Source organism: Perissodus microlepis, chromosome 6, assembly GCF_051167445.1.
Source record: "Perissodus microlepis isolate ML-2025 ecotype Zambia chromosome 6, ASM5116744v1, whole genome shotgun sequence".
Taxonomy (NCBI): domain Eukaryota; kingdom Metazoa; phylum Chordata; class Actinopteri; order Cichliformes; family Cichlidae; genus Perissodus; species Perissodus microlepis.
Genome location: NC_140466.1, coordinates 1459129 through 1475558, shown reverse-complemented (window position 1 = coordinate 1475558; position 16430 = coordinate 1459129). Strand labels below are relative to the sequence as shown.

Below are 16430 nucleotides of genomic sequence, written 5' to 3'. Positions count from 1 at the left end.
GGTATCCTCAATGGTCTTTCAACAGTTTGAACTTGTATCTTTTCTGACACTTAAGGAAATAATAGGCCAACTGAAAAGCTCTAATTCTCATCATGATGTGCTTCCCTCTCGCATTATCAATAATGCCCTGAACACTATTGGAGCCTGCATCTTCTTCTAATGAATTCCTCACTCTTATCAGGCTGCGTCCCTACTGCTTTCAAACATGCAATGGTGTAACCTGTTATCAAGAAAAGTAATCTCGATCCTAATGTCCTTTCAAACTACAGACTGGTCTCTAAACTTCCTTTTATGTCTGAAATCTTAGAAAAAATATTTCTTAAGCAATTACAATCCTTCTTGGAGACAAATGGAATCAAGTCATTTTTCCTCTACTGCTAGAAACCTTGGAGTAGTGCTGGATAGTTCCCCTCATATTAGAAAAGCAAGTGGCTGCAGTGGTGAAATTCAGCTTTTACCAATTACGCCAAATTTCCAAGGCAAAGCCCTGTATACGACGTACAGACCTAGAAAAGCTCATCCATGCTCTTATTACTTCGAGATTGGACTATTGCAATTCTCTTTATCTAGGCCTCCAACTTTCCCTCATCCAACACCTGCAACTAGTCCAAAATGCCGCAGCACATCTTTTAAGCGGCACCAGAAGACATGATCATATTACACCTGTCCTAGCTAACCTTCACTGGCTCCCCATCAAATACCGCATCGTTTTTAAAATCCTTTTGTACAATTTTAAAATTTTAAGTAACTTGGCGCCCAGCTACTTAGTTAACCTCCTTGACCTATACATCCCCAAGAGAGCACTTAGATCCTCTAATCAGTGGCTCTTAGTGCAACAAATGTCCCGACGGAAGACTGGGGGGATCGTGCTTTTGCTTTTGCCGCACCTAAACTTTGCCTGCCGATTGATGTCCGTGCGTCGGAATCCATTCAATCCTTCAAATCACAATTAAAAACCCACCTGTTTAAGCTAGCCGTTGAAACAAATTAGATTTACAATTTTTACCCGGTTCAGGTTTGTGCCATGCCACTTATCTGAAACCTTTCCATAATTGATAACTGTATTTTCTTCGTCCCTCTATTGAAACTGAAACTGAAAACTGAATAAAACATTTGATTCTTAGAAACTGTCAAAATGAAGTAAATACAACCTCAGATGAACAACATGACATATTACACTGATTTGTTATTTACTTAAAAAAATGAAGCAAAATGCAGAAGCAGTGTGTGAAAAATTGATTGATTGATTGATCATACTTTATTCATGCCGAGGGAAATTGGGTTAAGGCTGCCAGCCATGCCAGCGCCATCTTACCCTTCCGACCATACATACATTACACAAACATCACATGGGGAAGACAGGTCAGAGAGGTATAACATGGAAAAAGCACCACATGAGGAAAGATAAGGAGAAAAAAATAACTCCCCCCCCAGACTGAGCTCCAACAGGGAGATCAGTTTGAGAACAGAAAAAAACACCTCTGTACATGAAAAAACTCTTAATACACCAAAGAAACACATGACAAGCAGCAGGGGTGGGTAAAGGGTGAGAGACAGCCGATGTAGACAGTACATCCGGGCCTGCAGCCTATGCACTGGTCTCCTTGATCCACCGTCAGCATCGGAGGGGAATAAGCGTCGAAGGTGTTTGGAGGTGGAGGGGGGATGAGTGTACATCTGCATGTGTGTATATTATATATATATATATATATATGTGTGTGTGTGCATGTGTGTGTATGTCCAGAGTTCAGCTGAAACAGTGTCCTTCGCCCTGCTAGGCTAAGTAAACAGTCTTCCAGCCAACCCAGGTGGCCTTGCATAGAATGGGAAGGAACAGACTAAACACAGTCGTTATCAGGGTGTTGTTGTTCAGCTCCGGCCTTGAGACCGCAGCTGGCGCCGAGGGGGTATCCGCATAAGTGATGGTGGTTTTTACTTTAGTGCGAACAACTCATATGAATTTCAAAGCTGTTCTAACAGTCCACACTGGTCTCTCAATCTCCCGTTGGAGAGCCGTGAGATTCTCCATGATGTTATCAACCTTACGCTCCTTGATGTTGTCATTCTTGTGCTCAAAGAGCCGATTCGGAGAACTCACGACCGCAGTGAGCTTCTCCAAGATGTGATCCAATTTGCACTCAGAGGTCTTATTCTGAGTATTCACTGCAGCCGTAAGCTTCTTCAAGATCTTATCCGTGCTGCACTCAATGAGCCCATTTTGAGAAACTCACGCCTCGTCCCATCGTTTCAATCCCAGCGGGCAGCCTTGTGGGGGTTTGAACAGCCGGTTCCGCTTTCTTAATTCTTCGATAAGTCAGGGCCAAGCCAGCTCCGATCAGCAAGAACCCTGTTACCATGGTTCCAAATAGGTAGATATCTTCAGCACTCAGGCTCACCCGAGCCCAGACTTCTCGTTGAGAAAAGGGTGTCAATTGCATTCAGGGACCAGTTGATCAAATCCATAATTCCTCTTTTAGGTTTTAGAGAACAGACTGTGAGAGAGTGTTCAGGGAAAAGTAATACAAAAAACACGAGACTAGACAAGGACACAAGAGGCTAAGCAGGGAAGCTAAGGGAGAGGAGGAGGAGGAGGAGAAAAGTGTGACCGCCTTCATCAAGAGCAAAAGAGAAAGAGGAAAGAGGAAATCAAGTATAGCCTTACTGTTTCTATTAGAATTAAGAAGGTAAGTAGCAGCCAGCTACTGATTATCAAATGCACTTGATTAACTGATCATCAGGAAATGTCACAATTTACAAAAGCAAATGTTTTGTCAGTTTCCTGGTCTAGAGCATTTAGGTGCATGTTCATGCAGTGCTATGGAGAAAAGACACCAGCATTTATCTTTAACAAGGATCTGTTTCCACCTATCAGTCTGGGACAAGTTAAAGGCCAGTTCTGAAGTCCATCATTCTCAAGTGGAAGACACTGAAGACAGCTGCCATGCAGTGCTCTGAGAAATTGCTTGCATCTGAGTTACCCCTCAGATGCAACAGGCTCAGTTAACATTTTTGAGAAGTTGCGTCTGAAACCATAAGACTTCTGGAACATGTTCTTGACCATCTAAGAGGGTAAAGGGGTGACAGGACAAAGGCACACTGGAAGAGGGCCAGAGATTCATAATAAGTAATGAGTAAATGCAGAGAGGTGTATAAACACATAGTGAGTTAAGAACAAACACTCAGCGCATCATGGGAATCCTCTGGCAGCCTACGCCTATTGCAGCATAACTAAGGGAGGATTCAGGGTCAACTGGTCCAGCCCTAACTATATGCTTTAGCAAAAAGGAAAGTTTGAATCTTAAAAGTAGAGATAGTGTCTGTCTCCAAACTAGAAGCTGGTTCCACAGAAGAGGGGCCTGAAAACTGAAGGCTCTGCCTTATGGAGGACCACAAGATGTGGTGGTACATACCATACAGGGGCCTGCCCTTTTATTATGGTTCCTCCTCTTCCTCCTCTTTGTTGGGTTTCTGCTGCCTGAGATTGTCACAAATCCCCAAGCAAATAGAGCCTGAATCCCAAAAATTTCAAAGTCAGACCGCACGCCCAGCAGCGGTTTCAAAACAGTCCCCCTGTTGAGTGGTAACAGTGGTAAAACAGTTCAGGTGGCCTGCCACGGGCCCGATGGAGCAACATGGCAGCTCTGGTGGGCGGCCAGGGATCCGGTGGTGGTGAAACGGTTCAGGTGGGGGACTGTGGACCTGGCAGCGTCGACGCTGCAATTCTGGTGTCCAACCATGGGTCCAGTGGCGCCAGAGGGACCTGACTGAGCGGGTCCCTCCGGTGGCGCCACAGCTGCAGACGGTTGAGCTGATGGTGATGGTGGTGTAGCAGCCACTGGCGGTAGATTGGGCGATGATACAGCACCAACAGGTGAAGTGATGGTGGTGTGGTTATAGCATGCAGTGAAGCGGGGGGCTCATTGTGAAACCTAGCCCCACCCTATCATGTGATTTCCTGAGGTCAGGAAAGGTTTCACAGAAATGAAGAAGCTTCTTGGATGAGAAGTGAAACGTCTTCAAGCAACTTTTAGAAGTCCAGACGCTTTTCTTTCCAAGCTCCTTAGACTACGAATACCTGGATGACTGAGAACCTTCACAGACGACGAGGCTTGATCCGCTCTAGGTATGTGTGATGATCTTCAGGTGTGGCTAGCCAGCTGGCAGGGCCACACCCATCAGACCTAAAGGTGCCTTTCACAGCTGCACCCATACACAAGCATGGACACAAGAACAGGAGCACAGTGCAGAAAAACACATAATATAAAATTAGTCTGCAACTGTTCATGGACCCTGGGTCGCTCAGACCCAGGTCACTGACAGAGGTATTCACTGAGCATGACATTCCTGCTCATACATGCTTGGAACAATCTTGTCACTGAAGTGGATGCGCAATGGGATATCATAGAGTGGCTCAAGCACGTTCATCATATGTTTAAACCCCTTGTTTTGCACAACTGAATATGAATAAGCCTCATGTCTGCAGCTATAAACACCCCAATAGCTTTTGTAATGGCTTTAGCCCGGTCAGACTGGGCAGCAAGGGCTGCTTAAATGCCGCAAACGCCTCTGCTCCTCAACTTGGACCGCTAATGCTGGCCATGACTATCGCTTGACAGACTGACCACACGCACCATAAACATACTTTTTTTTTCTTTGTCGAATCTTCGGATCACGTTTGTGCCAAACCGTGGGGTGGGATCGGTTCGGATCACGAATCAACAGTAATACGTTGCACCACTAGTTCTAGGCATTACCAGGATCCATGTGTGGGGCACTGAGTCATAGGCGTTCTTGTAGTCAATACAGGTTGGTCAGCCTAGTCTTGCAGTCTCAGCTAACCGCTCAGTCTAAAGATAGCTGGTGTTTTGCGCCTCTGGTATTCTTGCCAATTCTTTTCTGTGCCCCACTCCTGTATTGAGCTATATGCCTGTCCATCTTAACCGCTATGATGCCTGACAGGAGCTTCCATGTGATACTCAGGCAGGTTATTGGCTGGTAGTTGAATGGGACCATACCGGTCCTTGAGGATCAGGAGTGTCTGGCTTTGGTTAGCCATCTCTCGTGGACTAGCAGCTGGTTCATTTGTGCTGCCAGACGCTCATGAAGTGCAGTCAGCTTCTTCAGCCAGTAGGCGTGAACCATGTCAGAGCCTGGTGCTGTCCAACTCTTCATACTCGAGACCCTTTCATGGATGTCTGCCACTGTGATGGTTACTGGTAACTGTTCCCATATGCTCTTCCACCATTTCAGAAATTTGTGGGTGTGTTTTTTTGTTTGTTTGGCTGTTTTTTTTGTACTACTTGAACACTAAAGTGCCCCTCAAATGAGATGACAGTGCCAGCTGTTGCCCACAGCACATTTAAGTTTGTAATGGAATCCTGGCTCCATCGGCAAATCCCCAATGCCTGGGTGGAGCTACTGGGCAAAACATTACACCGTCAGGACTTCAGTAATGACTCTGATGAGGGAACGGGCGGTGGGCTCTGTGCTATTTAGTTATTCGGGCATGTGTGTGAATTGCAGAGTGAGTAGAGGTGAGCTGCCGATTATTATGGGAAGTTTTGTTTTCTCCTGTGTTGTTAGACCAGGGATGTTAGACTTTGTCATTTCTTTTGTTGCTTTCTTGAAGAGGTCAAAGGGGGACCGAAGTTTAGATTTGGGTTTTGTTTGTTGTGTTGGCCTTGGCTCACCCTGAAGCCGTACACTCCCTCTATCGTTGTTCTGAATGCCATTCATGTAAATAAATTGTTATAAAAAGCCCGATGCTATGGCTGTGTCTGTTTGAGCATGGGGAGTTGCAGGACACCCTCCTCTTGTTACGGTCGTTCCGAGCCAGGTCATAACAAGGGGCTTTAAACAAGCCAACAAGGTCTGATATTTAAAAAAAACCTTTACCTAAACGAGTATTATGCTTTTCTGAACAAGCTGTATCAAGAATTATTTGCTTACTTTTAGATTTTACACCTTGATTTAGAATTTAACTCTCTTTGAAGTGGCAGCCCAGTGGGGTTAGGTTGCAACCACTGGGCTGCCACTTCAAAGAGCTGGCTGGCATAAGCAAAAGGCGGTTCCCATGCCCCATCTGTCTCTCCCGGAAATGCCAGCAATACTCGGCACAATGGTACAAACCATACAACTAGCCCAATGAATGCGCCCTCCACCTCTCCTCGGCAGCTGAGCCAAAACCACACCCCAAGCCAAATCAATCTCTGGTTGCTGGTACTGCTTCTTACGCCAGCTTTCTGTAACTTTTGCACCCCAGAAATTCTACAACAGAATGACTGAAAAGAAAATAATCAAGATGCTACAATGGTCAGACTGAAATACTGTATCGTGTCCTTAAGAGAACTGTGCATACAAAAATTCCTGCCAACCTCAATGAACTGAAGCATTGGTGTAAAGAAGGGTGTACCAAAATTCCTTCAGAATGATGTGAGAGATGATAAATTAATACAGAAAATAGTTACCTAACGTTATTGCTGCTGAAAGTGGTTCTCCAAGCTAATGAATGAAGCCCCATTTAGTTTTGACACACTGCATCTGCACTTTGGTTCAATTAAAAAAATGGGACAGTGTAATATGCCATGTGTTATTCATCCAGGTTGGTTTTTTTTATTATTAATAATGCAACAATACCTGCCACCATGACGTGCTGGCCAGTAACAGGAGCACATTTAGGGAGAGTCTAAGATTACCCAAATGCACTACTGAACGATAATTCCTGCCTGTGGATATCTCTGTACAAAGAATTGAGTGCGCATTTTCTTTTTTACCATGACTACAGGGAGTGCAGAATTATTAGGCAAATGAGTATTTTGTCCACATCATCCTCTGCATGCATGTTGTCTTACTCCAAGCTGTATAGGCTCGAAAGCCTACTACCAATTAAGCATATTAGGTGATGTGCATCTCTGTAATGAGAAGAGGTGTGGTCTAATGACATCAACACCCTATATCAGGTGTGCATAATTATTAGGCAACGTCCTTTCCTTTGGCAAAATGGGTCAAAAGAAGGACTTGACAGGCTCAGAAAAGTCAAAAATAGTGAGATATCTTGCAGAGGGATGCAGCAGTCTCAAAATTGCAAAGCTTCTGAAGCGTGATCATCGAACAATCAAGCGTTTCATTCAAAATAGTCAACAAGGTCGCAAGAAGCGTGTGGAAAAACCAAGGCGCAAAATAACTGCCCATGAACTGAGAAAAGTCAACCGTGCAGCTGCCAAGATGCCACTTGCCACCAGTTTGGCCATATTTCAGAGCTGCAACATCACTGGAGTGCCCAAAAGCACAAGGTGTGCAATACTCAGAGACATGGCCAAGGTAAGAAAGGCTGAAAGACGACCACCACTGAACAAGACACACAAGCTGAAACGTCAAGACTGGGCCAAGAAATATCTCAAGACTGATTTTTCTAAGGTTTTATGGACTGCTGAAATGAGAGTGAGTCTTGATGGGCCAGATGGATGGGCCCGTGGCTGGATTGGTAAAGGGCAGAGAGCTCCAGTCCGACTCAGATGCCAGCAAGGTGGAGGTGGAGTACTGGTTTGGGCTGGTATCATCAAAGATGAGCTTGTGGGGCCTTTTCGGGTTGAGGATGGAGTCAAGCTCAACTCCCAGTCCTACTGCCAGTTTCTGGAAGACACCTTCTTCAAGCAGTGGTACAGGAAGAAGTCTGCATCCTTCAAGAAAAACATGATTTTCATGCAGGACAATGCTCCATCACACGCGTCCAAGTACTCCACAGCGTGGCTGGCAAGAAAGGGTATAAAAGAAGAAAAACTAATGACATGGCCTCCTTGTTCACCTGATCTGAACCCCATTGAGAACCTGTGGTCCATCATCAAATGTGAGATTTACAAGGAGGGAAAACAGTACACCTCTCTGAACAGTGTCTGGGAGGCTGTGGTTGCTGCTGCACGCAATGTTGATGGTGAACAGATCAAAACACTGACAGAATCCATGGATGGCAGGCTTTTGAGTGTCCTTGCAAAGAAAGGTGGCTATATTGGTCGCTGATTTGTTTTTGTTTTGTTTTTGAATGTCAGAAATGTATATTTGTGAATGTGGAGATGTTATATTGGTTTCACTGGTAAAAATAAATAATTGGAATGGGTATATATTTGTTTTTTGTTAAGTTGCCTAATAATTATGCACAGTAATAGTCACCTGCACACACAGATATCCCCCTAAAATAGCTAAAACTAAAAACAAACTAAAAACTACTTCCAAAAACATTCAGCTTTGATATTAATGAGTTTTTTGGGTTCATTGAGAACATGGTTGTTGTTCAATAATAAAATTATTCCTCAAAAATACAACTTGCCTAATAATTCTGCACTCCCTGTATATCTGAACTACATTATGAGACCAGAGGGTGTATCAGTACCTCAGTGTTTCCAGCCTACATTTTGAACTCCCAAGTCCAACAGAGAGCAGTTGCACACCTGAATCCTGCAAGTCATTGCAACTGAGGTCAAGCTGCCTCAACTGGGAGTTGGAGCTGAGAACTGAAGCAAACACCTGACAGCACTTATTTTTCAGGTAACAGCCAGGCATGCTGCAGAGAGAACAAAATCATCTGAACATCATATATGCAAGAGAGCAAAATGTGCAGATGGTCCCATCACTAATTGTATTTACCTGAACTGCTCCAGTCTGCAGACTGGACCGATCAAAGCAGAAGGAATCATAGTCAACAGAGTTAATTCATCAATGAAATCTTCATAGTTTTCATTTATTTTCAACTCTCTTGTATAATATCCACTGTAATCCTTTGGATAACTGTACATGCAGTTAGTGACGCTCAGGACCTTCAGAGGTGATTGTTTTGATTGAAGGATTGAGGCCAGAATGTGACAATTCTTAAAGTCTAGAGAAAACCCAGATAACCTGTGCAAAACATATCAGGTATAAACAAAGGATACCAAGGATAATTTACTGCAGTTCAGTTACTGGACATATTGTATCTCATGTTTTAACAATTTAACTAAAAAGCTTAGAGAAACAGTTATTTACACTGACCTCAGTATCTCCAGTTTACACTCAGGAAATCCCAGTACACCAATGAGATCATAAGGAAAACCATCACTGACGTTAGAGAAACACACCAGGCACAACTCTCTTAAGCAAGAGTCTGCTGACTGAAGAATGGACAGTAGTACACCCAGGCGATCATTGCTTATATGCTCACTCTTAAGTCTGTTGAATCAGAAGAAAAGTGGAGAATGGCATGTCATGGTGGGTTTCTTATTTTCCTGGGCAATGAGAAAACATAAGTAGCAATGAACACTGTATTAGCTAACATTATTGTATAATAGTTATCATAACATGTATGCAGCAACCAATACTATTGTTCAATTTCATACCAGGACTAACATAGGTTTAGGTATAACACACCAATCTGGACAAGACAGAAAAGGAAGTGGATGATCCAGTCGGTATACTCAGACTTAAGATCAACAGAAATGCCTAAACGTTCTTTGCACAATTCACACCATGCACTGTTGTGTTTTTGACACAATGTATATTTCACTAGCTGGGCCCACGTCCTCATTTTAGGTTTGACAGCGTTTTAGTAGGCAAAAGTGATGCTTTGACATGAATTGAGCTGCGGTTTGGGGAAGGCCTCGAAGGGGACTGGCGATGGCTCCTGGGCCTGGCAGATCCTCATGTACTAAATAGAAATAAAGAAGTTAGAAAATTGAGAACAAGGAGGGAGGGAGGGTGGGGCACGTAAACGAGAATGAACAGCTTGCAGAACGGGGGGAACCTATATAGATGACAACCGGAAGGAGAGTGTTTGGAGGCGTGGTCCCACTCCTGACATTCCGATAGATAATCTCCAAAACATTTATATAATCCAAAATACTTCATTCACTTTAGTCATTAAAAAGTTCAGAGTCAGCAGAGTATATTACAATTTACCAGATTTTAATTAGGCCACTAGTATCTTCCAGATCCTCTCCCTGTTCCCTAGAAATCCCATTGTGACTACTTGCAGGTGCACATTTGCATGCACACTTCATATAGCGTCTCTGATGTATCAAAATCGGAAACTTTCAACTAGATTATGTTTTGTTCTTCATATGTACTATCACTCACCAGTTATCCACAGCTGGGCTCACTTAATCTTGGCTATTTGGCTAAATGAATTTTCTTCCCATTCTATCTAAACAAACTTTTATTCACCTACTAAATCGGAATATTTGTACTACTTACGCAGCCTTCTTGCAGTTCTTCATTTGCTGGACAAGTTTCTCAGTCCCAATAAACGGTGTGACAGAATTTGTCAGATCAAGTTCCTCGAGCACTTCCCCTGATATCTGCATCATGGTCGACAGTACTGCACAGTCAATAGGTGAGAGTCTCGCTCCTGAATCCAGATACATTCTGATGTCATCCTGAAATCTCTCTTCCTTCAGCTCAAACTTGCAGAGGAAAAGGTTCATGTACCTCTCTCGTGGGATGTCTTTGACATGGAAATTCTTCAGGTATCCCTTCATCTCTTCGGTGGTGTCCGAGCTGCTCTTTACCTGTGGCAGTAAACCCTGCAGCACTGTTTGATTGGACTCCAGAGAAAATCCAAGGAAGAAACACAGAAACAGATCTAACTGACCTTTCTCACTTTGCAAGGCTTTATCCACAACCTTTTTCTGCAAATCCAGAAAGCTCAGATCTGTCGGGTCGACACCCAGGAAAGACTTCAAAGTACTGAAGTTGTCCGTCAGGATGCAGTGGTGCATGTAGAGAGCTGCAAGAAACTCCTGAAAGCTTAAATGCACAAAGCTGAACATCTTTTTCTTGTACAGGCCTCGTTCTTCCTTAAGAATCTCTGAGCAAAATCCACAAAACACTGACGCTTCATCAACATCGATGCCACTTTCTGTGAGGTCCTCTTCATAGAATATGATGTTTCCTTTCTGCAGCTGTTCAAATGCCAACTTGGACAAGTTTAAAAGCATGGCAGAGTTCTGGGCTTGAGACTTCTTCTGTTTGGACCTCTTCTTGGAGCTTTTCCCTGCATATTTCTGTCTTGCTCTTTGTGTTTGAATTAGTAAGTAATAAATGTACAGCTCTGTCATCGTTGTGATGCCGCGGCTCCTCTCATCACTCCATCCTTTCCTAAACACCTCAGCGATGATCCAGCAAAACACTGGGATATGGCCCATGAAATAGAAGCTGATCATTCCTCTAAGACGAGACAGGATTTCTTCTGCCTGATTAGCAGTGCTGAATCTCTTCCTAAAGTATGACTCTTTTTGTTGCTCAGTGAAACCTTGGACTTCTGTCATCTGGTCAATGTATTTAGAAGGTATCTGACTGGCAGCTGCAGGTCTGGATGTTACCCAGAGCAGAGCGCGAGGCAGCAGGTTGCCTTGGATGAGGTTGGTCAGCAGCACATCGACTGTTGATCTTTGATCTATTTCACTTATTCTCACAGCTCCATCAAAGTCCAGTGGAAATCTGCTTTCATCCAAACCATCAAAGATGAACAGCACTTGCTTGTGAACAAGCTGCTGTGTATCTTCTAGGGGTTTTATTTCAGGGTAGAAGTGAAGGAGAAGCTGCAGCAGACTGTAGTCGGCATCTCTGAGCATGTTCAGCTCTCTAAAGGGGAGCACAAAGATGAAATCAATGTGCTGGTTAGATTTTCCTTCTGCCCAGCTTAGGGCAAAGTTTTGGACAGCAAATGTCTTTCCAATGCCAGCGATGCCTTTCGTCATCACTCTTTGGACTGTCTTTTCTTTTGCTGGTTGTTGCTGAACATGAATTCTTCCTGGTTTAAAGATATTTAAGAAATCGATCTGCTGATAAAACACCTGTGAAATTGATGACTGCAGATCTGGGACATTAAAGTGATCTAGAATCTCATGTGATATGGAACCAAAATCCTGAGCCTGCTGAGTGACATAGAGTTTTGTGTAGACGCTGTTAAATCGAGACCGATTATCCGATGTGCCCTCATTTATCCAGGTAAACTTTTCCTGGAGATGCTCTTTAAGCTTTTGTTTAACACGCTCCACGACTTTATCCTGCTCCATGTTTGCAGCTCTGTCTTCTCCACACTTCTTTCTGCTCCTGTCACTTTATTGGTGGGATCCTCCTGAAGGGAATATAAAAACCTGAAAGCAAGAAAAAAAAATGTCCTTTTTCCTGTAGTATTATAATGGAGTAATAATAATAATAATAATAATACATTTTATTTATAGGCATCTTTCAGACCCTCAAAGTCACCTTACAGTAACACGTAAACATACCATAAAAAACATAAGAAAAATGTATATATAGCAAACATGGTAGATAAAATTTAGACATAAACAGTGATAAAAGTATAAAAGCAAATATAAAAACTGAGCAAGGTAAAAATGGCCTAAGACAGATCAGATGTATGCAATTCTAAATAGATGAGTTTTGAGACATGATTTAAAAGTGGTGAGACAGTGTGTGGTCCGTAGAGCAAGTGGAAGTGCATCCAAAGTCTCGGGGCAGAACAACTAAAGGCTCTGAGTCCATTATATGTTCAGTGGATCTAGTTCTGGAAATACTACGAGCAGCTGTATTTTGAACTAATTGCAATTTATGGAGGGATTTATGAGGTAGACCATAGAGAAGAGAATTACAGTAATCCAGACGAGATGTAACAAGAGCATTGACAAGTATGGCGGTACTGTGTGGTGTGAGCGAGGGACGAAGACGGTTAATATTACGGAGATGAAAGTAGGAAGACCGAGTGATATTATTTATATGTGCTGTGAAGGACAGAGTGCTATCGAGGATGACACCAAGACTCTTAACCTGAGGGGAGGGTGTGACAACAGAGTTATCAATGGATAACGAAAGACTGGTTGGAACTGTAGTCAGTTTTGATCTGGAGCCTATTAAAATTCTGTTTTATTGCCATTAAGTTTAAGAAAGTTGTGAGTAAACCAGACCTTGATTTCACTTAAACAGTCAGAAATGGATGTGGGTGGGAGAGTAGCTGTGGGTTTGGAGGATAGGTAGAGCTGGGTGTCATCTGCGTAGCAGTGAAACTGGATGTTATGCTTCCTAAAAATATTACCTAGGGGTAGGAGATAGATGATAAAAAGTAAAGGACCCAGGACAGAGCCTTGAGGTACACCGGAATTAACTGGAGTAGATACTGATCTGTGAGGGAGTAATTGAACAAACTGTGAGCAGCCAGAGAGATAAGAAGTAAACCAGGCGAGTGCTGTACCATTGATGCCAATAGATGCTAACCTGTGAAGGAGGATGCGGTGGGAGATAGTATCAAAAGCTGCTGTAAGGTCAAGGAGAGTGAGGATGGATATAAGTCCAGAATCAGCTGCAAGCAGAAGATCATTGGTGATTTTTACTAGAGATGTTTCTGTACTGTGACATGAACGGAAGCTGGACTGAAACTGTTCGTACAAGTTATTTCCAGTAAGATGATGATGAACCTGTGCAGCCACTATCTTTTCAAGAATTTTTGCTAGGAATGGGAGATTTGAAATTGGCCTGAAATTATTTAGATTGGAGGGATCTGAACCGTTCTTTTTCAGTATTGGAGTTATTATTGCAGTTTTAAGAGAAGAAGGAACAGAACCAGATATAAGAGAGGAGTGTACGATATTAGCAATCAGCGGGGCAAGAGACGGGAATGAGTTTAACAAGATTTGTCGGCAGTGGATCAAGTTTACACGATGATGACTTTAAGTTAGTAATTATGGAAGATGGCTGAGTTATTGTGGGAAGTTCAAAACTGGATAGAGAGAATGACAGCTGAGAAGGACAAAAAATGCAGATAGAACAATTGACCATATCACAGGACGAGGGCAAGTGTTGGTAAAGATTCTCAATCTTGGTGTAAAAAAAGTCTATAATGTAGTGATATTCAGAAGGCTTTGCTTTTTTTAATATTTTTGTTTAAATTGATTTTCCATTTTTTTACATCCACATTCAACACTTCACACTTTCAGACATAATTTAAATTATTATTAATGCATAAAAATGACCACAAGCTCAAGTGTTTGTACCCTTTGACAAGACAATTGAAATTTAAACAGGGAACAGTCTGTCTATTCTCTCCATCTGTCAGCTGCTGCTGGCTCTTCCTCCTCCTCTTCCTCACACACTGCTGAGTTTGTCCTGGTGGATCATCAGGGGTGCAAAGCCTCACAGATGATGTGCAGCAGTGGGTCCCTCAGTCTGTCCTCACTCTGGACACTTGCAGTCGTCACACATGGAAATCAAATGTGTGATAAGCTGCAGGATTCAAACACAAGTGTAACTTATAAATACATGTTCATACTTTTATTCCACAATCAGAGAGAAAGAAACAGAGAGAGAGTGCAGGACAGACAGACAGGTGACAGTCTCAGGTGTACACACTGCTACAAACAGGAGGATTTAGTGTTTGTGTTATTACGAGTGCTAAACAAGAAGAGTTCCCAGATGGTCCAGTGGACACATGTGTGACTGCTGTGATTAAAGCATCTTTCTTTCAGCTTAACGAGTGAACCGTCAGCTCGTTCAAACACACGTTAAAGTCCGTTTGGCTCGACACCACCGAGCAGAGGCAGCAATATAACATAGCTAACATTAGCAGTGCAGTGAATCCTGCTTGTGCCGTGATATTCAGGACTGCAAACCGAGCAGCATCACTGACTTTCAGCTTGTTGTGTTTGTGGATATATGACTGACTTTAATTATCCATGAAATCATCACATTCTCTGTAAGATTAAGGTCGACTATTGAACGGCGTATATTTTAAAGTACAGGCTTTAAAACAAAGTTAACGCTGAAAGTACAAACATCACTAATGTCACATAACTTTGCCAACATGTGGCCAACAGTAATGTTTTAATGTTCTTCATTATTTATAACATTTATAACATTTGCATATAAATAAGTGACATCATATTCAGTACTTACTTTTAAAAGTTTACTCTTCGGCCGCTCCGCTTCCGCTGTTTTTTTCGGCAAAATTATCCACACCCACCGCCGCGCTATGAAGTCTGGGATATTCTGAATCCATAATCCTGATCTGTTCTGTCATGCAAATGGACTCAACCATGCAAGGGAACTTGTTAGGGCTGAAAATTATTACATTGTTTATAAAATTATTAAATAAGCTGTTTTATTATTTTATTTATGCACAATGCAAATGTGCTGATAAATGTGCTGGCGCTCCGTGTTTGAGGGTTAAAAGCTTCGTCCAGTGCTGCTGTCTGGATTTGAAATATTGAAGCTGACGCAGAGTGCAGAGGGTTTTGCAGAGGCTTACACATACACATGATAATGGTCTCTGGGTCAGGGAGTCTGAACAGAGTGTCCTGAACTAGACCTTAGAATCAGCAGTAGGATAATATTAGATAATGAAGACTATGCAGGGTGTGTTTTTTGTTTGTTTGTTTTCAGGAATGAGAGCAGATAAGAGATCGGACGTGAACGGATGGGAGGATTTGCAGCAGACTGCCACGTTTGGCTCTGGGAGAAGATAGCCATAATAATCTTATGTTACTGTAACATTATATAAACTGTTGTAGGCTGTTGTGTCACACTGGGGTCCGGCGCTGTAAACTTGTCATTTCAACTGCTGAAGCAAATTAAATCTTTTTAAATGACAGATATTTCTCCTGAATTCCTTCTGAAAATTTGGAACAGGACAGACTCCTGGATGCACCACAGGCTCTGTAAACAGATCTGTTATAGAGCCTGTGGTGCACACTCGGGTAAATCTGGTCCAGAGTCACTTTGCTATCTGGGGAGAACCGAGAGAACCTAACAGCTGAAAGGCATGTATGTTAGCTGTGCCACTGCAGCTACAGCTGCTCCCAGATAAAGATGATAACACTACAAACATTTGTATAGTTCTGTTTTATCCTTGTTATTGTGGCATATTAAGTATAGGTCCACTATGCAAACTTAGACAACAAAACACGTTAAAATGCATTTGCCAACAAACATGACAGCAGAGGTGGGTAGTAACGAGCTACATTTACTCCGTTACATTTACTTGAGTAAGTTTTTGAAAAAAATGTACTTTTTAAGTACCTTTTTTGCACGATACTTTTTACTTTTACTTGGGTACATTTATGAAGAAGAAACGGTACTTTTACTCCGCTACATATGCAAAATTCGACTCGTTACTTAAAAAAAATTAGTTTAACACATTAGATAACATGCCGCCGGTGGAGTTTCCGGTAACTTTTTTACCAATAAGATGTGGCCATGCAGTCACGTGACCAGTTTGAGACCGTGGCGGGCCGAGCGGCCCAAGCGTTTCAAAGTAGCGACACACGGAAAGAAGAAATATGATGGCAGAGTCTACGCTAGAGCTGAAGAGGATGAACACCTTTGGCCTCACATACAAAGAATGTTTCGCTTAAAAGCAGCACAAAAGAACAGCTTTGTCTTCAGTGAGAGCCAAAACAACAACTTTTCAGCGT

General features: G+C 42.7%; 1 protein-coding gene across 1 annotated transcript in view; it reads right to left on the bottom strand.

Annotated features, from left to right (window-relative positions):
• The window catches only part of LOC146384772 (NACHT, LRR and PYD domains-containing protein 12-like), a 40710-nt gene that overhangs the window by 19448 nt on the left and 4832 nt on the right, over positions 1–16430 (bottom strand). Inside the window, exons 3-6 of the mRNA XM_084929759.1 lie at positions 10219–12122; positions 9022–9198; positions 8641–8889; positions 8387–8557 (exon numbers count right to left, since the gene is read on the bottom strand). Of these exons, the coding sequence (XP_084785885.1) occupies positions 8387–8557; positions 8641–8889; positions 9022–9198; positions 10219–12041 (2420 nt within the window). The 5' untranslated portion in view covers positions 12042–12122. The remainder of the gene's footprint in view (positions 1–8386; positions 8558–8640; positions 8890–9021; positions 9199–10218; positions 12123–16430) is intronic.